The sequence below is a fragment of the Thunnus maccoyii genome, chromosome 15, assembly GCF_910596095.1.
Source record: "Thunnus maccoyii chromosome 15, fThuMac1.1, whole genome shotgun sequence".
In the NCBI taxonomy this organism is placed as follows: Eukaryota; Metazoa; Chordata; class Actinopteri; order Scombriformes; family Scombridae; genus Thunnus; species Thunnus maccoyii.
In genome coordinates, this window is record NC_056547.1 from 18,763,357 (window position 1) to 18,786,381 (window position 23,025).

Sequence of the window (23,025 nt, forward strand, 5' to 3'; positions counted from 1 at the left end):
CATAGGAATAAAACTGTAATACCATGTAGTAATTGGACGCATCTCAAAAGGACTAGAATATGTGAACTGATCAAAATAATATGGCGAGGTAACACAACTATAAAATATTTGTTATCAATCCAAAGAGTGCAACAGCTCCATTAAAAATCTTAAATGCTTAAATACATTTATTCGGTTTTGAGCACAATTGCAGTCAGTGGAAATTCAGCCCAGTTAAAATCAATCAAACTTGTTTTGGATAGCACCTTTCATAGTGCAGGTCAAAGTGCGTTACAAATGATTGACAAGATGATAATAAAACAGAAAAAATAAAAAGTAGACTAAAGCAGTTGGAGACTAAAGCACACGAAAAGTAGAAACTATAAATGAAACAATCAAACCAATAAAATAAGACAATAACTTAGAAACAGACCAATAGGCCTACATCAGCACCTTTATGATGTACAGTATTACCTTCTGAAAGGTGTAATTTGATGATCTCAAAATGTTCTGTTTATTTCAGTATCTCAGTTGCTTCATTTGCAATGCTTTGAAACGTTTTAAATTCATCTGAACCAGTGAATCTGGTGGGAACAGACTTTAAATGAACTGCCAAGTGGTCTCAGGTGTGCGGTCATCGCTTATTATAAAACCGCTGAGGCGCATCTCAGCCAATCAAAGCTGAGAACCGGAAAATCCATTTTTATAAGCGTCAGTTCAGTGTATGAACCACGAGATGGCGCTGATAGACTGTGCTCCGAGGCCACTGGTCCCTGGGTACGGTGCGCTCTGTGCGGCCCCCGATGGAGCCAGCGGATTACAAACTCCAGTTAAGTGGCGCACCGTCCTCCTCCTCCCCATCTTTCACCGAGTAAACCCAGGCGCACGGAGCGCATCCTCACCGTGCATCCTCGCCCTGTGGAGGGGAATCAGCTCGTCTGTCAGCGCCAAACCGGTCGAGCTCTGCAGGTTAGAGGATTGAGAAAACATATAGAGAGTGAGGAGAAGGAGATGGGTCCGGAGGCGGTGAGGCATCCGTGATTGTCAAGTAAACGGCGGTGAAGTTCTTCGGCTCCGCTCGGATCTTTTCTCCAGGTCGTTGAGGTGAGTTTCTCTCTGCAGGAGATAGGAACAGCCCGGATAGTGCATGTCTTACTTGGTGCAAGAAAGGTATATAGACTATTCCAAATATTTGACCTGGACATTGATCTGTAATGTCTTGTTAGTGATTGACATGTAGGATGGCTTTAGATGTTGCAGCTTGATATAGCAGTAAGAGAAGTCCAGCTTAATCTTTACTGTTGTCACAGCTTGTGTGACTTTATGGGTGTCATTATCATTCTGTAGAATAAAACATTCCAGAAAACTATATATATATTTTTTATTATCAGGCATTGAAGCGTTACTCTAAAGATCACAGGGGCTTGAGTGATTTTTCTCTTTGAGAAAATACTGGGAAACAAATTCTTCGAAAACCTTTGCTTTAACTATATTCTGCTGTAGTGCTCTAAGACTAGATAAGCCCTGTGAGATCCGCTTCACTCTCCTTCCCCTCTGCTTCATTCACTCTCACTCGCCTCTGCCTTTCTCCAGTTCTTTCTCTCACTCCATCCCTCTAATCCCCCCTCTCACAACCTCTGCCTCCCTCACTCTGACTGGCTCTCTCTCTCTCTCTCTCTCTCTGTCAGCTCTAATAACACTGTGAGTTCGCAACACCAGACTGCTTCACTTCTGATACTCCTCTCTGTCTGTTTTCAGACCCAGCTGCCTTTTATGTGTCCACACTTTCAGCGGAGCATATTGCCATCACCTGTCATGATTAATATTCCATATAGAGTTGCATAATACGCCACATGCCTCTTATGCTGGCTTATTCTGCCTTTGCTGTGGCGGGATGCTCCTCTGTGTCTGATAATCAATATGTGACTGAATGATGGAGAATTACAGTGTACTTGAGTGTCGTGGACCTTTCTGTGACTGAATCATTAATGTCACATTTGTCACAGTCACTCTACACACTTGTGCACATGTGAAGGTGAAAGGACACACACACACACACACACACACACACACACACATGCACACGCACAGTCAAGGGTCATGGCAATCGAGCACTCAGCAGTGATTGATTGTCACAGTGTAGAGACTAAAAGCTGACAGTGAGGAGCCTTGGAATGATTTTAAGACATCTTAACATTGCCCGGCAATCAATTATTGCCATTCTGGTTTTTGTCTGGGTATTATTTTGATTTACATGCCAGTTTCAGACCACACAAGCCACTTTGTTACAAAACATTCAGCCTCGCATTCTGCAATTTGCACTCCTCTGTTTGTGATGGTAGCTTCTATCAACTGTAATACAGTGAAACGTAAAATGTTTTCTGCAGACTCTCAACAAATGTTTAAAATGTGGCCTGTGATGCCATAAGTTAATATATTCATGAGGTAAGAACTTAGTCAAAGTGGGAATCCTAACACAAATCTCCTTCTCCATTGCATTTGATTGGTACAGTAAACATCAAATAAACCAGTATCCAGCTTTAGAAAAACAACAGGTTGGGACTTTTTCCCACAAGAAGCTTTTGCAAGATCCTGTTACGAAGTGTGATACGAAAATTAATTGTCACCTCTGGAAATGTGCAGCACATGTGACAGCTTATCCTTTGCTGTACTGTGATGGCAGATTCTGCACACAGCTCTTAAACAGTAGCTCACGCTGTAGAAATCTTCCAAATCCCCCGTCACTATCAGTGTCATCTGCCATCAACCGGAACAGACAGGCATCTGCTGCTTCCCGTACACCCTCACACACACGCACAAATGCACCACCTCAGACAGGACACATATGGAAACACAACTGACTACACGCCACCTACACACAGGTCTGTTGTATGTCACACACCTGCCCTGTGGCTCAGTCCACGTCCATTGGTCTGTATACAGTCCATTCAGTGTGCTTAGCTAAAAATAATCACCAGGAGCCAACACACACATGGAACATGAATTATGGAAGACAGAGAGAAAGAGAGAGAGAGAGAGTGAGAGACATTCAGGTCAGAGTCAGACCCAGTTCCAAGAGCTTCACTCCCTAAGGATGATACTAGTAGACCGCTGCATTAATATTCAGTTTGTACAATCCAGCACATCAGACCTGCGGTTATCCTTTAGTTTGGACTACTGGAATTGAGGCTACCCAAGGTTTCAACCCAGTGCTCCATATGCATCATGGGCTTAGAAAATGGATCCATGCATTTTGAGATTAATTATACAGGCGATGCAGTGCTTTGAATGTAAAAGTAACAAATTTATAGATGAGTTTAATTAAGTGTCAGCTGCTTGAGAAATTGTAGCCTTTAACCAAATAACACATGTTAGAGGGAAGATATTAATATTACTGATGATGCTACAATGCCCCTTTAAGCCCAACACTGTAATAGGAATAGGGATAGGGGATTAGGAATATAGTAAAATGAGAAGAAACATTAAATGTGCAATAAATGACAGTGAGCCTCACTGGATTTTGGCAAACAGTTATTTGCTATGTAAAGATATAGTGGAGAAATGGTGACCTGAGCAGTGAATGAAGTCACGCCCACTCTGTTCTTTGTTTTGGTAGCTGCATTGGCCGCACGTGCATGTTAGTGTTTGTGAGCTTGCATGTTAGAACACGTGAGTCCCTCCGTGTTCTCCTCGTCCGTTTCCAAGATGGCAGCCGCGACACAACCTTTCTCAACTTACAGCTAAACAGTACACTAAAATATGATTCTGAAAATATTTGAGGCGAGAAATAAGCAGTGCAGTAACAGACTCTTGATCCATATTTGATCAGCACTGCCTAGTTTGACAGTTTGATCTAAGTTTCATGAGCTGTCAGCTTTCTTTTTTTTTCTCCAATTGAGTAAATGACACGTTTCTTTTGGTCTGAGATGTTGGTGCTATAGTGCGACATCTAGTGGCTGAATGGCATGTATTGTAACTTTAAAATGCGAAACATTAAAAAGTATGTAGCATTTTTTTTGCCCTACTCTTTTATAAAAATTCAGGGCTTGATAAAAACACCAAATATCTAAAATCAGAAAACAATGCATTGGCCTACTTTTACATTAGTAATTTCAAGAAATACATACATAAATACATTACATTGCCTCTGTGCCCGTCCTCTTGGCACCTACATCCTAGAGGACTCGAATTTAGCTTTATGGCTCTTACACACGTTGTTCTCTCCTGACTAGATCCTTACTTGTGTTGTATCAACTCTCAGGTTGCTTTGGACAAAAGTGTCTGCTAAATGAATTGTAACATTGTAACATGTTAGGAGAACAAATAAAATAGCTTGTGACAACCCTCTCTGAACACACTCTGAGTCCTCTACCTGCAGTAGCCTGGTGGGCGGAGTTGGGTCGTCAGGAGGATTCAGCTCACCTGGACTGCCCAGCTTCCATATAAGCTGGAGGCAGTCAGTCATTTGCCTCTCCCCTCTGGCTTCCACCATGTTGATTTTTGTTGTGTTTAGTTTCATTTATCTTCAAGTTATGTACAATAAATTTATTTTTAGTTATAACTCGTGTGGTCTCCCCTCCTTTGTCCAGCCTTGAGCCGGGCTGTGACATAGCTAGGAATAGCTTACTTGAGCTTTTATTGGTGTGGTAAAATTTTTAAGTAGGCTAACTAAAACACAGCAAAAAACTTCTTAGCTTAGTTCCAGCAAGCTAGCTGATATATTTCAGAGAAATTATATTTCATCCAGTTTAAAAAGGGCAATATATAATAAGAGCAATATGTCCCATTTTGACAGTAACAGGGTGTCCCATTTTAACAGGCAACTGGCAAAATGGGACACTATCAAAATTTACATTTTTTCAAATGGGTGAAAGGAGGATAGAATTGATTTATAGTAATTTTGATACACAATGACATCCCCTTACAAAATATATTGGAAGGAAACAGTGAGTATATGATGTCATATATCAGATGCCTTTTCAGCAATGCATAAGCATTGGTTTTAGGTTATTTTGTGTGAAAGATATTCATTGCAAAGCTTAACTGTCCCAGTTTGCCAGGTGTCCCAATAACAATAGGCTACTTACCCTACTCTCATATCTGTCTGTTAAATACAGCCAAGAGATGAAGCTACAGTCAGGAGATGGAGTAGAAAATAATCGAATAGAGTACAACTTAATTGCCCACAAAAGTGGAAAATTTGGCCCATCTGTTCAGTTTAGTTTAGCATGAAAAACTGGAAGCAGGGAGAAACAGCCTGGTTCTTTCCAAAGGTAATAAATCCGCCCATCAGCACCTCTAAAGCTCACTAATTAACACGTCGTCATTTTAACACTCAGGTTTTTATACAGATTAAACAAAATGAGATAATGTTAATTAGTGCCCTATAGAGGTTTTGGTCGGCAGATTTTTTTTTTTTTTACCTTTGGAAAGAGCCAAGCAAGCCGTTTACCGCTGCTGGTATCAATCCTCTCATCTATCTCTTGTCAAAGCAAATAAGTGAATTTCCCAAAATGTCAAACTAGGTCCTGCACACCCACATAGGTGTTGTCAGCAACACCTTAGACCCATAGTCAGGTTGGAGGTGGGCGGAGCTATGCTGGGAATAATATGAGGTCACAAAGGTCCATGCACTAATGAGAACGATAAAGGTGTAAGTCGCCCCGCCCCAAACCGGTGCAACAAAACTAAAAGGAGAGTGCGGAAGATGTAAGTCAAGCTGAGTCTGCATACGCCCACACAGTCCTGACAAGAGGTCTAATTAGAAAATAATTGAAAACACCTGTGTGGGTGGTTGATGGATGTGTAGGGCTTTAAGATTATCTCTTGTAACCCATTAAATATGATTGTCTTGTGTACGTAATATTGACCGTCATTATATACAAAAGTTCCCGCGTGATGCATTTTACCAACACATACAGTACCAATCAAAAGTTTGGACAAAGTTTTCCATTCAAGTGAATGAGAAAGTATGTCTGAACTTTTTACTGGTACTGTATCTTTGATGGAAATGAGCATGTTATATATTGTAATACTTGGATGAATGAACTAAATTTTAGATAGGGTTGGAATTCACTTTATCATGAGAAAACCTCTGTGTCACAGTGATTAGACGCTCGACGGTATTCTATTTAGGGACTATGAACACTATACACTCTGTGGAAACCTGAGGAGAAACACAGTGATTTGTTCCGATTACTCAGCAGAGCTCACTGTGTGTGTATGTGTGTTTTTGTATGTGCATGTTTCTGTTAATCTACATGTGTACACACATTGTTTGCTTCTATATGTATGAATGCATACAATATTTATGTGTGTTTGTGTATGTACAGTATTTATGTGTGCGTGTGTGTTAGAGAGTTTGTGTGTAATTCGGGACCTTGTCTGATACTCAGTGGCTTCAGAGTCCTGACCTTGAACAGTTTGAGTGCTGTCTGCTTAGTCAGGGCCACTGCATCTGCTCAAGTCAAAGCAAACAACAGTTCAAATGAACTGCAGTGCATGAGACTTTTATCTATCTATCTATCCATACATCTATCTATCTATCTATTTATACATCTATACATCTATCTGTACTAAACACTTTTATCTTTCACTCTCTTTTTCTCTCCATCTCTCTTTTCAGTGCGTGATTGTGTTTTCAGCATGAGTAACATCTATGAGTCTGCAGAGGCCACGCTGGGCTTCATCAGCTCTCCATGCCTGACCAAAGTGGAGCTGAGAGTGGCCTGCCGGGGAATCTCGGACCGCGACGCCCTCTCTAAACCCGACCCTTGTGTGGTGCTGAAGATGCAGTCACACGGCCAATGGTTTGAGGTACAGTAATGGGGTTGGATGAGGGGTGAGAGAGGGGAGTGGAGTGTGCAGGGTAAGTGGAGCTCATGTTCAGAAAGACGGTCTCAAAGAGGATGAAAGCGTGGCCAAAGTGTTTAAAGTACTGAAGTTTTTGAAGATTTGTAAATTTGCTATGTGTTATAACACATCACTTTTATGGCCTATAAATTTGGGTTTTGAACCCTTGCACAACTGACAGTTTATCTTCCTATCCAACAAACGTCTCATTTAATGAATTTAAACAGCATTTTAAAATTTGCCAAGAGCCCTTTCTTGCCTCTGCAGTGTCTTTCAAAGGATTTTATTATAGCTATTCAACATTATTGTTATACCCTACACCATTTCTCCATGACCTTATGTGCCAGTCAGATTGGAAATTTAAATGTCTTCATCTGCTTTTCAGGGTCTGTTGCAGATGATTTCTGCAACATTTTGCCTGGATTCCTCTGCAGACAACACTTGAAAGTATTCTAGCACATTACCAAATTTTTGACTAAATTATGGTGCGTAATCAAGGATCTGTGATATCAAGCAGAGCTGTGATTGTATCACCTTCTCATACTAAATTGTCAATTGTGCTTGGCTCACATAAATTATGGATGCTAATATGGAAGGCAACAAAAAAAATCATACCTTTGTAGATTGGTGTACAGATTGTAATGTTCTATCTTGTGTCACCTTGAAATGGAAAATGAGATGGTATTGTCTCACTGCTCATCCTAGCTGTCTAAAACAAGTTGTCTGCCCCAATCAATTTGATACTGAAAGTAATGAAATCGCTGCAACATTTTCGTGAAAATGTACTGGACAATTTTTTAGGGTTCATTGTACGCGATCAAAGGACTCTAATAGCTGGAGACAACAGCCTTGAAGAATAGATCGTTTAGTACCTTGTAAGAAATGAGAAACTGGCCATGATTTATGCTCTTAAGTGTTACACTTCCTGACATTTTATCTCCAAAACTCCACCTGGTCTTTCAGGCACTTCAAATGGATTCTCCTACTTTAAAAAACATCTTATTCTCATTGAAGCCTCACCGGTGGCAGAGATAAATCCAGAGGAATTTCAGAACAAAATGAATCTTCATCTGTTTCTCTTGCCCTTACCTCTGGGAAAACTGAGTGCTCTGTCTTCATTTTAAATATGTAGATACACACACCCACGCATACATGCACATCCTCACACATACAGCGCTGCAGTGACCCACTCAGATGCTCACACTCGTACAAGCATTCACCCACGTCACTCATTTACAAAGACTGTGGCAGGCATGAACGCCACACTACACACACTCTTAGGCGCGCACACATATTATTTCCACAGTGGCTCAAGATCAAGTGCTCGGAAAGTGGCGCAGCATTATTCTGTCTTTGGAGACTCCACAAAAAGCTACTTTGTACAGGGTACTGGTGTGTGTGTGTGTGTGTGTGAAAGAGAGCGATGAGAGTTGGTATGTGTTATGATAAACCCCTTTGTGGGAATGTGGAAATGGACAAATGTTATCACTGGCCATCAGATTCAGAGTCTCTTAATTGGATAATTGTTTAGAGAGGGCCTTCAAACCACTGGTTGTGTGTGTGTGAGTGTGTGTGAACACTTTTTTTAATGAGATGCCAGCCTATTGAGGTAAGTGTCAGAAAAAGGCCAAATCTGTGTGTGTTTGTGTGTATGTCAAGTCTGCTGGTGTGCCATTCACTTTTATGTGAACATGTGCGTGTATGTGTGCGTTCCAAAGGGTTATCAACAATGAAAGCGACCCAGTCGTTCCTGCTAGTGGTGGATAGGTTTTGTTGGCAGCGCTGAGACCAACTTTTGTTTGTTTTGCTATTCCTTTCTGTGTCAGGCAGTTAGAGAGAAGAAAATGTGAGATCAATGTTACAGCTATAGTCCCTTCTCTGTGAAGTCAAACAGCGTGTGTGATAACACCATCAAGAAAAATCCATATTGCCAGTTCTCAAGTTGGTAAGTGTAAACAATGTGGTAATGGGTATTTGTGGTAGGCTAATTGCTACAGTGCTGAAAAGTCTGTTGTGGTTCACAATCAATGCGCAACATCAGTGTGTTGCATGTTGAATGAAATCCTAATATGTCAGTACACTTAAGAGGACCAGAAAAAATGCAATTTAAAGTCAAAGGGCAAACTTTTAAAATCGCATGGTTTTATGAAACAAATTTCATGCGGCCAGACCAGATCTACCCGTATGGAAAATGTAACAAAACAAACAAAAAAAGCATTATATTTATACATGTATTTCTGTATAACACAAAAATAGCGTGCGGTTTTGTAGCTGTTGTGACCAATATGTATAAATGACCTTGCAGATGGGTATAAAGTAGTTAATTAACTGATTTTTAATTGGGCAATAAATAAACGACTAATAGAAGTGAATATGTCAACAGACGACCATTTGAAACAATTCATTAATTTGTTTTGAATCATGAAAAGAGTAACACAGATTCTACAGTTGAATATATAAATCAATTAGACAATACAGATTTAAAATTAAAATAAATATCTGAATTCACAAATACCCTCAGAGAGAGAGAGTAGTTAACTTCATTTACCCCCCTTCAACTTGCTCCTTTAGATGCCAAAAATTCATTGGCCATTGGGTTAACTTGGAGTTGTGTGTCTGCATCCACGCACACCCGCCTCAGTGCATGTGTGCATTCACGTGTGTGTTTGCAGGTGGACCGTACAGAGGTGATCCGCAGCAGTAGCGGCCCAGTATTCTCCAAGATCTTCCTGGTGGATTACTACTTTGAGGAGGTCCAAAGGCTTCGCTTAGAGCTTCATGATATCAGCTCTGGCAACAATGGCCTCCGTGACGCTGACTTCCTGGGGGCCATGGAGTGCACCTTAGGACAGGTCAGTGCATCTTCTGGCTCGTCAGTGCATTGCAGTTGTGTAAATCAGTGTGAATTCATAACCTTTGTTGCATATTACATACTTTGGTATCAGTCAGGTTTGCAGTTCATACACCGTGCACATCTGAACACATGTTAGACTGAGTTCACCATTAGAAGCAGATGTGTTTGTGTGTGTCTGATGTGAGCATGCTTTGACAAGTGAATGCATGGCAGGAGTGCAGTTATGGGTACACTTATGACCAGCAAATTGCATTTTACGTGCACATCACATTCAGTAGGTGTTAAATTTACCTATGTAGAGCATGTGAGTCTGTGTGAGGCCATGTGTGAATGTAGCCTGCATGCTTTGACTGGAATATATAATCCTCTGTAAAGTTCATTGAACTTATTGGGATATTAAACGTGTATTAGGTAATGTTCCCTAATTAGGGTGACAGAGCAATTTTAAGATTAGAAAGGCCAACGTTAGCGTGTATGGAATCCTAATGGGATCTTTTCACTCGAGCTAGTCAGCTATAGTCACTATCTGCATTTACACTGTGCTTTAGATGCCCTTGAGCCTGTAGTTAGAGCACTGAGGGTGCTTTAAGCTGTGATTTCAAACCATTTATATGGTCAGTCAAGAAGAATAATTGTAATTGCAGTATTACTCATTAACAAACTAAGTGAGTTGATTTTAGGAAATACCAGCTTATGTTACAATGAATAGATGGAAACAGAGAGAAAGCAGAAAGGACAGAATTCAAAAACATACTGTGTGTTTGTTTCCACCAGACTTCTCATCGTCAGAGACGCTATCAGCAACATAAAGCTGGTGGATTTACGATTGTTGGTAGAACTGAGATAATTGACATGGAAGATTAGGATTTTGAAGGCGAGAGCTGGAGAGGTTTACTGAAATGGGATAACATACTGCCAACGTTTTGTCTGAGTGTTAACAACAGCATTCTGGATACAACAGGCTTTGTTCTGAAAAAGAAAGCATAATACCAGTGCAGTGTAAAAGCACCAGAAGCTTGTATGATGATTTTGGTAACTGATCGTAACTGATCTGCTAATTCAGTGAAACTGGTGGCAGATAAAAGTGAGTTCGTGTTAAGATTGTGTGAGTGTAATTTTTCGTACTGCAATTTGTTGCCTTAAAGTGTTAATTTTGGATCTTTTTTCCATGTACAGTAGCAAGCACCCCGTGGTTACTGATGTCATCACTAGGAAATATTGCCATGGAGCAGACTTGGCACAGAGGCATTATGTCAGTAATATCGTCATAAGCATGCACACAGCATGTGAGCAATTATATATATGACCTGCTGTTCATATTAACTTATATTCTTTTTTCCATGTTATATATTATAATTAAATATATTAAATCTTCCAAAACCAGTATTTTTATGGTAAAACTGAATACAAAAAATGGCTTCTTCACACTCTATTTAAATATATACAAGCTTTAGACCTTCTTCACGGAGTGTAATGTAGACATTCCAGTAATCAGCCCCCAATGCAAAACCCCTGTGTATCACTTTTGCTCTGCAGATATTAACACTGAATCAAATGACTCCCTGTAATCTGAAAGAGTTGCTAGTACTGCTAGTACCCACTGATCCCACTGGGAATCAACACTCATTGTACTGTTTGTCAGTTGTGCGCTGGGATTTAACTAGGGATCTAACTGACCTCTCGGCGTAAAAGCGTGAGCATAAGCAGCACACAAACCACATATATAGGTAGTGAGAAAGGTGCCTCCACCGTGCTGTTTTAAGGAGCAAAGCTCCAAGGTAACACTGAGGAGAAACACTGAAGTATGTGAGCTGATCATTTTTTGAGTCTCTGTTTCTGTTTCACTTGTCTCAGATTGTCTCACAGAGGAAACTGACCAAAGCTCTACTCAAACAGGGAAACACTACTGGAAAGTCCTCTATAACGGTATGACACTGTTTCCAAAGTCAGCCCCCCACCCCCACACACACACCTGTACACAAATCACTGACAGACCACCTCTTGCACTCAGCCACTTTGAGGATAATTAATTTGATGATGTTGCCTGTTCAATCTGTTCTGTACCTCATTTCCATCTCATTTCCTCTCACCTCATTCTTCTACTTCTGTGTGTGTGTGTGTGTGTCTCTCTCTGTCTGTATCCCTCCTCTTCCTCTCGTCTCTCCCTACACCCCCAAAGGTGACAGCAGAGGAGTTGTCTGGTAATGACGATTATGTTGAACTCTCCTTCAGTGCTCGTAAGCTAGACGACAAGGTTTGTATGACTGTGTGCTGAAAATGCCTGTTTCTCCTTTAGATATGAATGGAATTAATATTTAGAGATATGAGTGTTTGTGTGTGTGTGTGCCGTCAGCCAGGTGTGGGTGCTGGTCGTGTGTGTGTGTAGAAGTATGTGGGTGGAGGGCTGTGGGATTTGGTAATGAAGCAACTCACTCACAATACACAGAAGTACAATCTGGCATTAAAGGAGGCCCGCTGAGATAGGTGGGCACCCCCTTCCCTCCCCAATATCCCCTCCTATCTCACCCAACCAACCACACACACACACACACACAGATAACTATATTAATTTTCAAACTTCACATGCACACACACACACACACACACACACACACACACACACACACACACACACACACACACACACACACACACAGCCACGGATGACTAATCCAAACAAGTTGTGCCTTAGGGGGAAAATGGAAGAAAGCAGGGGAGGTGCGGATGAATTGGAGAGGACAGGAAAAGGATGGGTGGAAGAAACAAGGAAGAAAGGGAGACAAAAAGGGCTGAAATAATGATTCTGTTAGTGTATAAATGATTTATAGTGATCAAAGGGAGTTCTGAGGCATTGGTTTACAGGCATGTTTTCCTTCTGAAGGATTTCTTCAGCAAGTCAGACCCTTTCCTGGAGATTTTTAGAATAAATGATGATGGGACCGAGTCACTTGTACACAGAACTGAGGTAATTACATGCACATGCAAACACATATAGATGTAATTGACTATTTGAGGTGTGTGATTAATAATAACTGTGATGTTTGTGTACTGTGTGCGCGCAGACAGTCATGAACAACCTGAGCCCAGTTTGGAAGTCCTTCAAAGTTTCCTTGAACACGCTCTGCAGTGGAGACCATGAGAGGGAGCTAAAGGTGAGTGTGCAACTGTAACTTATTATAGCAGGGCATAATAAGGGCAACATCATTTTATTTAATCTCAAATATAATCTGCAGTTACCTCGGTGTGGTAAAACCTGAGACATAGCTCCCTTCACTGTTTCAATTCCCCAGTGAGAACAGCACCTGATTGGCCTGCAGGTGTTTTTTTTGCAAGGTGTTTAACTTTTTCTGCAGCATACAAATGATGACATTTGTAAAACACAGGCACTGCCTAAGCGCCACATACCTGCAAGTTTATGACCAAACCGATCCATGACAGCAAATCGCAAAGCAGCTTCAGTCATATCCTTCCACTTCCTGCTGGTGTGGAGCTCCAAGTCATGAGTTGAGGTCAGGTCATGTGCTCCGTTTCCTGATGTCACCATGTTATTTAAAGAACCGGACGGGTGTGAAGGAGCTCAGTGGCCTTCCCTAAATTCTCGCCTTTACTTGCCAGAATAGATTTGTGTGTGTGTGTGTGTGTGTGTGTGCGTGTGTGTGTGTGTGTGTGCATAAGTGTGAAAATGGTGGCCGCATGTCAGCTCCGAACAGTTATTCTTCTCATGAATAAACATGAGCTTGTTCATTAAATATTCAGAGCTGTCTTAACTCTGCATGGCTCCTGACAGCAGGAGAAAGAGCTATCACACACTCAAAAACACATACACACGCACACACATGCACGCCATCGGCTATGGTTACCAGGGTTACCTGTCTGAGGCATCAGAGCTATAGTGAGAAATGGCAGGGCAGAGATTTCTATTCAGACCAGTACTTCCTTTTCACCAGGCTCTTAAGTGACCAATGCATAAATGCATAACCCTCCTTTGCAGTGTCCGGCTGTCTCTCTCTTTGTATTTCTCCTTATCTGTTTCTCCACCTCTCTACTTTTCGCTCGATCCCTCCCTCGGTTTCCTCTCTCTCCGTCCAGCAGTTAGTATTCAGTGAATGGAACAGAGGTTCTTCATTTTTTCATTACTCTCCTGCCCAGCTCTCAGCAACTTGAAGTGGAAGTGAGGCTGCAAAAGTGAATGCTCGCTCCCGCACACACAAAAATGACATGATTTCAAAAACACAGACGCGCATAAAATCCCCAAATGATAACACACACAAAAAGGGCAAACACACTTCAGGCATATGCACTTGGTAGCTTAAGTGCGAGACAGGAAATAAGGGGATTACTGCCGGTCGTTGTTTTTAATCAAGCATTGTTGGATTGGTCTGATCGCTAGTTGTTGGGGTGACCTCAGGCAAGGTCACAAAGCTCTACAACAAAATGACTCATTCACAGCCATTAAACCTTTGTTGCATTTCTATGCGTGTGTGTTAACGTGTGTCTCTATTGACTGACTTAACTGAATATTATTGATTGTGAAAACTCTGCGGGACAGCCCAGATATTGATGCCTTTTGTAACCTTATGAAATGATAGGATTGTTATCCTTGGCCCACTGACCCTCGCATTTCACTGGTGATTGCAGCCATTTATCTTGTCTAGTAGCTCCTTTGAGAGAAACAAACCATTACACCCAAACACACAGACCTCCACACACACACATACAAACACACAAGAAGGTATGGCTATCTTAGTAAGGACATTCATTGACATGATGCACTCCCTAGCCACTAAACCTAACCTTAACCATCACAGCCAAATGCCCAACCCCAGCCCTTACCCTAAACTGAACCTAAACCCAATCCTAAACTCGACCCTAAAACCAAGTCTGAACCCTTAAACAGCCTTTTGAAGTTGGGTCAGAAAGTGAGGACCAGCCAAAATGTCCCCAATTCCCAGGTCTAAAACTCAAATTGGTTTTTACAGTGATAGCCATACACACACACACACACACACACACACACACACACACACACACACACACACACACACACACACACACACACACACACACATCTAGCTGTCTCTTAAGCTGCTGCGTCCCTCTCAGCATCCTCAGATTAATATTTCACCGCTCCATTGCCCCCCCGCTAACACCTCTTTATCAATCATTCAGCATGGCATTTCCCTGCATGCTTGCAAGTGTGTGTGTGTGTGTGTGTGTGTGTGTGTGTGTGTGTGCATTTAGGTGACAGTGTTGCAGCTGCGCTCTAACTGAATGAACGTGTGTGCTTGCCTGTGTGTCTCTTTGTGTCGGATCCAGTGCACGGTTTGGGACTGGGACTCTAATGGAAAACATGACTTTATTGGGGAGTTTCAGACCACCTTTAAGGAGATGAGGGCAGAGCAGGAGGGCAAGCAGGTGAGCAACTGCACAGACACAGTTCAAACCCACACCCAAATACAGTTCATACACCAACAGGCTGATGATTAGGTACATCAGTCCCAAAATGTATGAATACAGAGACAATAATACATCAAATATACCAAAAATATTCAAAAACATGATACATAAAACATTGAAATATTGTACATGACAAAAAACACATTTCACTGGAAAATCTTAATACATATGCGTAATATTTTTTGGCTAACACACATTAACATGCTGTATGTGTATGTTATGGTCAAGAGTATGGATAGCTATCATCCAGGAGTTATACTGTAAATAAATCTAAATGTACAAAAACTGTATTTTTTATGCAGACCTCTTGCCCCCTCCTATTAATATTCTAAAATACCTGATGTCAATGTATCTCACAGAGGGCACTGAATGTTTTTCCTCTCTGAATTGCCTGTGGGCTACATTGGTTCTGGGTACAAATACAGCCTCTGTGTATTTTTCCCACGTATGCAAAACATTGTCCATCTAAACAAATGTGCGTTTCGGAGACAGTATAGAGGCGTTACACTTTTTATCGGTGCTGTTTTTCAATAGTCTTAAACCTACATGTGATGTTAACGTAACTACACTCCTTCCACACTCATGCCACACCCACCTGCTCCACATGAATTTGTGCGTTTTGTCCAGATCCAATGGGAGTGCATCAACCCGAAATACCAGATGAAGAAGAAGAATTACAGAAACTCCGGTGTTGTCATTCTCAACCACTGTAAGGTGATGTAACACAGTATCAGTCTCATCCTCCTATTTTTTGCTTATCACATTTTCAAATAGCCTATTTTGAGCAACTAACAAACCGGTCTAAAATCCAAAGATATTCCATTTATGATTATGTAAAACAGCAAAAAAGTCAGCAAATCGTCATATTTGAGATCCTGGAATCAGTCAATGTTTGGCATTTTTGCTTGATATAACTATTAATTGATTATCAAAATGGAGGGGATTTTCTGCCGTATTCTTCAGATAATTGAGTAATGACCAAATTGCTTCCACACTGCTTTTGAGCATCACCACACATCCGCCTCATTCCTCTTTTATCACATCCAGTGCTAATTTATAACCTATTTTCCCTGACAGATCATCAAAATGTATTCCTTCCTGGATTACATAATGGGAGGCTGTCAAATTCAGTTCACAGTAAGTCCTCTCACACACGGTATAATCTCCATGATATTTACAGCAGCACATCATTTTCAGTCTGTGCCCACTCATGCTGTATACGCATATGTTTCTGTCCCAGGTGGCAATTGACTTCACAGCATCCAATGGGGATCCTAGAAACAGCTGCTCCCTCCACTACATCCACCCCTACCAGCCCAATGAGTACCTCAAAGCTCTGGTGGCTGTAGGGGAGATTTGCCAAGACTATGACAGGTAGACACCGCTCCATCAATCATCATTCACCTAATGCTGACATGCACATACACGCACAAAATTTTCCTTTTGAGGACAAGTATGTCTGCATACAGGGATTTTGAAGTGTTTATTATATAAACAGTTTCATAAATCTTAAAACTCTTGTCCATTCTTCATCCTTTCATCTGAACTCTCCATATTTTTCAGTGAGTCATGTCTTTCTCTCTCTTTCTCCAGTGATAAAATGTTCCCTGCGTTTGGTTTTGGAGCTCTGATACCGCCTGACTTCAAGGTAGGGTATTTGGGATGTATGTGTACAGTAGCAAAGGGGGGTTGTGACTAGTTTAGATTCTACATCTCTTTCGGAGGCACAGCTTGCTTTTGATCGAGATGAAAGGAAAAATGCATCTGTAAACTTATAAATTGGACTGAACATGCTGAGTGTTGGCTTTGCAGTGGCAGTAACAAGGCCCTGTTTCTCTGTCCTGCATGAAGGTTTCACACGACTTTGCCGTCAACTTTGATGAGGACAATCCTGAATGTGCTGGTGAGCTACCACACAAACGCACTTCACTTACTTACACAGACTTCTTGACTCAGAAAAAAACGTTCACATGCGCAGTCATACATCATAGGACCAAAACAGTCCTACAGTTTCACCGTTGCACGCCTCTCATCTTTCCCTAGCTGTCAGTCCTATATTTCTCCCTCTATATCTGTCCCCACACTCTGGCTTTCTATCTCACATGCAAATATAAACAGGCACACACACACACTTACACACACACACACACGCAGACATACAGCATGAGATTTGTCACTATGCTGCAGGAAGTATTTCAGGCTCTAAGATACAGAGAAAAACAACACTAATCTGTATGTGTGAAATGGGCTTCTGAGCTCTTCTCCCCACATAGCTGCATTCCCGCCGTGAAGGTGTGTGTGTCATCTTGTGTTTGTGTGTGTGTGTGTGTGTGTGGACTGTAAGGGAATGCTTTCAGCGTTTCTGAAAAAAAGGCCCAGTGACCTTGGAGTGCAATCACATGTGTAGAACCTGCTTTATTTTGGCAAATGCTTTTGCAAGCACAAGAACTTTCGCTTGTCGAGGTTAGTGCAGCACGTGAAGATGAATAAACAAGCAGAAGAAGAACCTGTATGTGTGTTTCAGGGATCCAAGGCGTGGTTGAGGCCTACCAGAATTGCCTCCCTAAGATCCAGCTGTACGGGCCCACCAACATCGCCCCAATCATCCAGAAAGTGGCCTCGTCTGCCTCCGAGGAGATGCACACCAAAGAGGCCATGGTGAGAGAGAGAATGAGAGAGATAAAAAATAAAAAAGTCTGGACCATTTTGTGGCTGCTGGTGTTTGCACTTGCACAGAGATACACAAAAGAAAGAAGACAAATGGCAATAGAATGGTGATGAAAAGTCAGAAAGTAAGAGATGAGAGGAGGTAGAAAATGGGATAAAGAAAAGCAAAAGGGTGAAAAAAAAAGTGATTGATATTAATTTAATTCCAGTCATAAATGTTGGAGCGCAAATTCCTCTCTGCCTTAATGCCTCCCACTTCTCTCGGGCTCTCTAGTGGATTAGAATGAGTTTTATTCAAATTAGCCCCTGACAAGAAGTCACTTTTAAAACATAAAATTCATCGAACATCTGTTTCCCCTCACCTCCCCACCTCCTCTTCTCTCCCGCCCACAAATTCCCCACCCCCTACAACCCCTCTCCCACCCCACCTTTAACCATCCCAACAGGAATATTTCATCCTGCTGATTCTGACAGACGGCGTCATCACCGACATGGCAGACACACGGGAGGCCATCGTGCATGCCTCCCACCTGCCCATGTCGGTCATCATTGTCGGTGTGGGCAATGCAGACTTCACAGACATGCAGATATTGGACGGGGACGACGGGATCCTGCGTTCACCCAAGGGCGAGCCCGTCCTCCGCGACATCGTCCAGTTTGTCCCCTTCAAGGACTTCAAGCATGTGGGTGGCAGTGGCGAGGAGGGGTGGAGGGCAAGGGATAGAAGTCTGGAATTTCTGAGCAATTATAGAGTTTTGATAAATGCATTATAGTCAGAGAATGTGACTAATTCTCCGGAGAGGTCAGGCAATATCAAGACATTAGCCACTCTATAAGAACACAGCATATTTTTGCACTAGATTCTGTTTTTGAGCTATTTTTGTACCTTGTGCGGCTCCACAGCCAGCATAACTATAGTGGATACCAGACTGTTTACTTCAGAGCTTTCTCAAGCTGAATAACAACATTAAAGGGCATAGGAAATGTTAGAAGTGTCTATGGAGGAGTATCTAGTCATGAAACACTTTTACAGAAAATTTACATCAGTAACACAAATATTTTTTTTTAAAATTTATAAGTAAGGCTAAATATTGCTTTTGAATTTTCACTACTGGTGCCAATACAATACCTGAGGTTCTGTACTAATTTCAAACAATGCTATTTTCACTTTTCTACAAGCTCCTTTTCTGTTCTTTAAGTCTAAATCAGCAAAATTATGATTCAGAGCAATGGTGGGGAAATTCAGCCCACCAGCAAAAATATTTGGCCCCATGACAAAAGCTGAGGTAATCACTTTTATTGTTCACATCAAAACATTTACACAAGTCTACTACAGATAAAAATGTTAATGTAAGGCTGTAAATCCCAATACCTATGATCTTGTAATCTCTAATAATAATCAGTGCCCCAAACTGCACCACTGTGCCTGCACCAGGTGTTTGAACAATGCACGGTGCTGAAATTAATTTGAATAAACTTAACTGATGAATAGCACAGATAAATGATATAATCCACTTCATTTAATTCAAAATGCAAAACACTTTATGAATTCAAACACAATTTTAGTTCTATGGTTTTAGCTTTATTGATTATAACAGCTGTTTCTCACAAATAACTCTGACATCTGCCACTGGATGTCATAAAACCAACCGATCCATCGATTTTATTATTAAAAGAAAATTAACAAACAAAACATATTGAAAACCTTTGTTTCCACTGTGCCTGCAAAACATTGCACCCAAATGAACCTACTGAAAGAAGCAGAATGTGGTTGAACATAACAATTGCTGATCCCTGATTTAGAAGACATTTGTGGAGATGTGTAATCAAAGTAAACAAGAATAAGAATCAGACTAATCAATTTTCAAACCCCTGCAGATTTTGGTATTTGATGTGTCGTACACATTTTTACCCAGCCTAATTAGCAGTTAAGGACACTGACTCTTTTGTACAGACTGTTCCACTTGGGTCAGACGGACCAGCAACGGCATTTTAAAAACTCCACTTCAACAGAGGCTGATCTGTGTGTGTATGTGTGGGTGGGCAGTTGGTTAGAATTTCTGTATTTGGGGGTTAACGAGTATGAGTGTGTGGGCGTAATATGCTTGGTGTGCTCGTCAAAACACATCAGCTTTCTCCCTGCCTGTTTGTTTGTGTGCCTGTTTGCGTATCTGGTGGCATTGATTTTGCCTGACTTTGACAGGGTCTGTTTGGCTCGGTCTGTTATGGTGAGTTTGGTCTGTGACAGGTTGAGAAATCAACCAATTATACCCCAGCTAAACAGAGAGAGGAAGGAAGGGGGAGAGGGGGCTCAACAAATGTAGGAAGGAAAAGCAACATACATCAGCAAAAGTATGTAGGGACAGAGAGACGGGCAGAGAGGAGGAGTGAAGACTAAATGTGGACGGAAGGGTGAGGAAGCAGAGGAGGGAGGTTGAGGGAGAGAGAGAGAGACAGCGCCTGTTCTTGACGGTGTTGGAGGGGGGTCAACGGGAGACTGGAGCTAAAGACAAAAGGGAGTGAGGGAGTGTGTGACAGAGGTGGAGAGGTGATTTTCTGCTCTGTCGTTTCTTTTCAGAAGGGATTAGCAGGACTGAGCTGCTGTGTGACAGGCAGAGTGGAGGATAACAGGTAGATAGAAGCGGAAGAGAGAGAGTAGGAGGGAGGGTGGAAATCAGAGGGGGAGTGCACTTTGATGGTGCATTGTCTCTGGGAATTATGTGAGACGGAGTATGACAGACTCTCTGACTTTGAGGATTCAGAAGTGTGTGCTGGGCATTGGAGCAGCATGTGTGCTGGCCAGTGTATGTGTGTGCGTGTGTGCGTGTGTGTGTGTGTGTTCATGTGCATAGCAAGGAGGGATTTTTTCAATACTCAATGTAACTCCAGTTTTGAGTGTTTCTTTACATAATAGCTTAATGAGCTTAATTAATTATAAAACTAATTTACTGTCTCAGTATAATCATCATACCACGGCTGCTAGGTGACATTCTTGTATCTGAAAAATCCACTTTTTATAATCTGTAAAAATATCTGCATTCTTGATCTTTAGCCTATACGTTTTTGAAAGGGTTTCTGCTTATTAGTTATTAGTTATTCATTGCATGAGTATAACAACAAAAAAGAAATAAAAATGTCCTATACAGACACATAAAAGTATAAAAATAACTTCCCTATTCCCTATCCTATCCCCTGCTTCAACAAACCAAAACCCATTTAGGATCATTGAAATCTGGAGGACATAATAAATCAAAATACAATAAAATAATAATAATAGCTTAGCTGTGGTAATTGGAAAATGGAAAATGGAAAAAAAGTTTGCTAGACAAGAATTGCTTCAGTTTTTGCATCTTTCTGTGACTAATAGCTGTCAAGAACATTCCAACACCTAATGCTGTCAAGAAAAGTGTTAAACCCTTTGGTTTCTGTAATTTCCAACATAAAAACTGTTAATTTTTGCAGCAGTAGTTCCTGATAGAGAACTACGTAATTTCCAAGATGCTTTTTTTTTAGCACAGACCTTTGTCAACCCACCAAAATCAGACTTACATTTTTTCACATAATAGCAAAATTCGTAGATCAAACAACACATGGACTACTGTGCATTTTAAGTTAACTTGTATGATTGGCATCATATACATTGAACATTTACTTTTTCATAGAGTTTGCTTGTCATTTTGTTGAGCACATATAGAAACCAGCCAAGGTGTCACAGGACATAAAGGTGGGGGAGGGGATGTTTTGGGGGTTGTCAGACGAGCTTGTCTGAACACATCAGTCTCACTGGTCTCGACCTAAGACAGCATCAGGCTCAACAGTGAATTCTAGCATCCAGGAATCACGCATAGCTGGTGATGTGTGTGTATTGGTGACCTCTGTATTCCTCTCTCTGTCTCTCTATTACCAGGCGTCCCCAGCTGCACTGGCTAAGAGTGTTTTGGCAGAAGTCCCTAACCAGGTGGTGGATTACTACAACGCTAAAGGCATCAAACCCAAGTGTATGTCGGACTATGAGTCCACAAGAACCTTTAGCCCCTGACAATGGACTACAATGCCCACATACACTCAAATACACACTCATATATCAAATACTGTACATTTACATACTGTATAATACATATATACATACTGTATAATACATATATACATGCAAAAGCACAAGCACACACCAACATGTACACACAACAGTCATATATACAGTAGTCTAGCTCAGAGATTTAGCTCGTTCTGGTGAATCAATTTGAACTACCCCATTGATGACTGTTGCATGTTTGGCCACAATGGCATCACCTGGGAAATTATTACTATCTACTGTATATCTGAAAGACGTTTATAGAAATAAGAGCAGTCTCCTGAACCAGCATGCAGACTCAGACTATAGCACACCCAAAGAAATGACACTTCTACCTTATTTAGATAACTAGCAAGTACGTAGGCCAAAAGATGTGTGAATAGGCCAGCCAAAACATGTGACTGCATAACCTAAAATGCTTAGAATTAGCATTGCAAATGGTATTGATGGGAATGGTAATGTCCCTGTTAGTGTACTGCATAAATGCATGCATAATTCAGCTCCTGCTAATATCCAATCTCCAAGTAGCTGCTTGCTAGTTATAAAATAAAGTATCTCTGTCATTTGAGTGACTTTCAGGGTTGTCTTGGGTGTTTTGGGTTCTTTTCTACAGATTTGTTTGAGATTTTGGAAATGAGTAACTAAATAATTGTAATAATTTCTTAATAACCTTCTTACATTGTAAAGACTTTTGGGAGGATAGCCAAGTGTGTGTGGTAGACACTCATCTGTGAGCTGAAAACTGTTTTTTTTCTGTATTCTGCATGTTGATTATAATAAAGACATTTTGGTTTTCTCACTTTGTGTGATCATCTGCTGCTGTTTGTATGTGTGTGTGTATGCTTGTATTAATCATATTGTGAATAAATCTGCTCACACACTCACATTGTGGGGACTCAACTCCTGTTTGGTGACAAAAAGTAAGAGGTAAACCACTACATTTTGGGTTTTGATTTTTGGTAAAGATTAAGGTTAGAATTGTGGTTAGGCATGTAGATATTATGGTTAGGTTAAGCCTTCAAGGAATATATGTATAACAATGTATGTCCTCCCAAGTGACAAAAACAACTTTGTGTGTTTGATTAGGCATGCAGTATGGAGGTATAATCTAGAAATAACAAACCGTGACCTTCTGTACACCACT

The 23,025-nt window shown here is 41.1% G+C and overlaps 1 protein-coding gene across 3 annotated transcripts; it reads left to right on the top strand.

Moving 5' to 3' along the window:
• Positions 1–179: 179 nt before the first annotated feature.
• On the top strand, positions 180–22,765 carry cpne4b (copine IVb). 3 transcript variants are annotated; one of them, XM_042435199.1, is made up of 16 exons: positions 180–1,083; positions 6,605–6,795; positions 9,504–9,683; positions 11,540–11,611; positions 11,865–11,939; positions 12,567–12,650; positions 12,748–12,837; positions 15,002–15,100; positions 15,770–15,856; positions 16,220–16,279; positions 16,383–16,516; positions 16,736–16,790; positions 16,994–17,045; positions 17,667–17,800; positions 18,256–18,492; positions 21,717–22,765. In XM_042435199.1, the coding sequence occupies exons 2-16, from the start codon at positions 6,625–6,627 to the stop codon at positions 21,846–21,848; spliced, it is 1,662 nt and encodes a 553-aa protein (XP_042291133.1). In that variant the 5' UTR covers positions 180–1,083; positions 6,605–6,624; the 3' UTR covers positions 21,849–22,765. The 3 variants fall into 3 exon arrangements, with proteins under 3 accessions (XP_042291133.1, XP_042291137.1, XP_042291136.1); XM_042435203.1 differs by lacking the exon at positions 180–1,083 and adding an exon at positions 8,662–8,776 and having other exon boundaries at positions 6,707–6,795; XM_042435202.1 differs by lacking the exon at positions 180–1,083 and adding an exon at positions 8,658–8,776 and having other exon boundaries at positions 6,708–6,795.
• The last annotated feature ends 260 nt before the right edge of the window (positions 22,766–23,025 follow it).

Bases quoted from the DNA above. Each gene is read 5' to 3' on its own strand.
- cpne4b (XM_042435199.1), top strand. From the start codon at position 6,625: ATGAGTAACATCTATGAGTCTGCAGAGGCCACGCTGGGCTTCATCAGC. The intron at 16,791-16,993 runs GTAGGGTATTTG...TCCTGCATGAAG, and splicing joins TGATACCGCCTGACTTCAAG to GTTTCACACGACTTTGCCGT. The intron at 17,046-17,666 runs GTGAGCTACCAC...TGTGTGTTTCAG, and splicing joins GGACAATCCTGAATGTGCTG to GGATCCAAGGCGTGGTTGAG.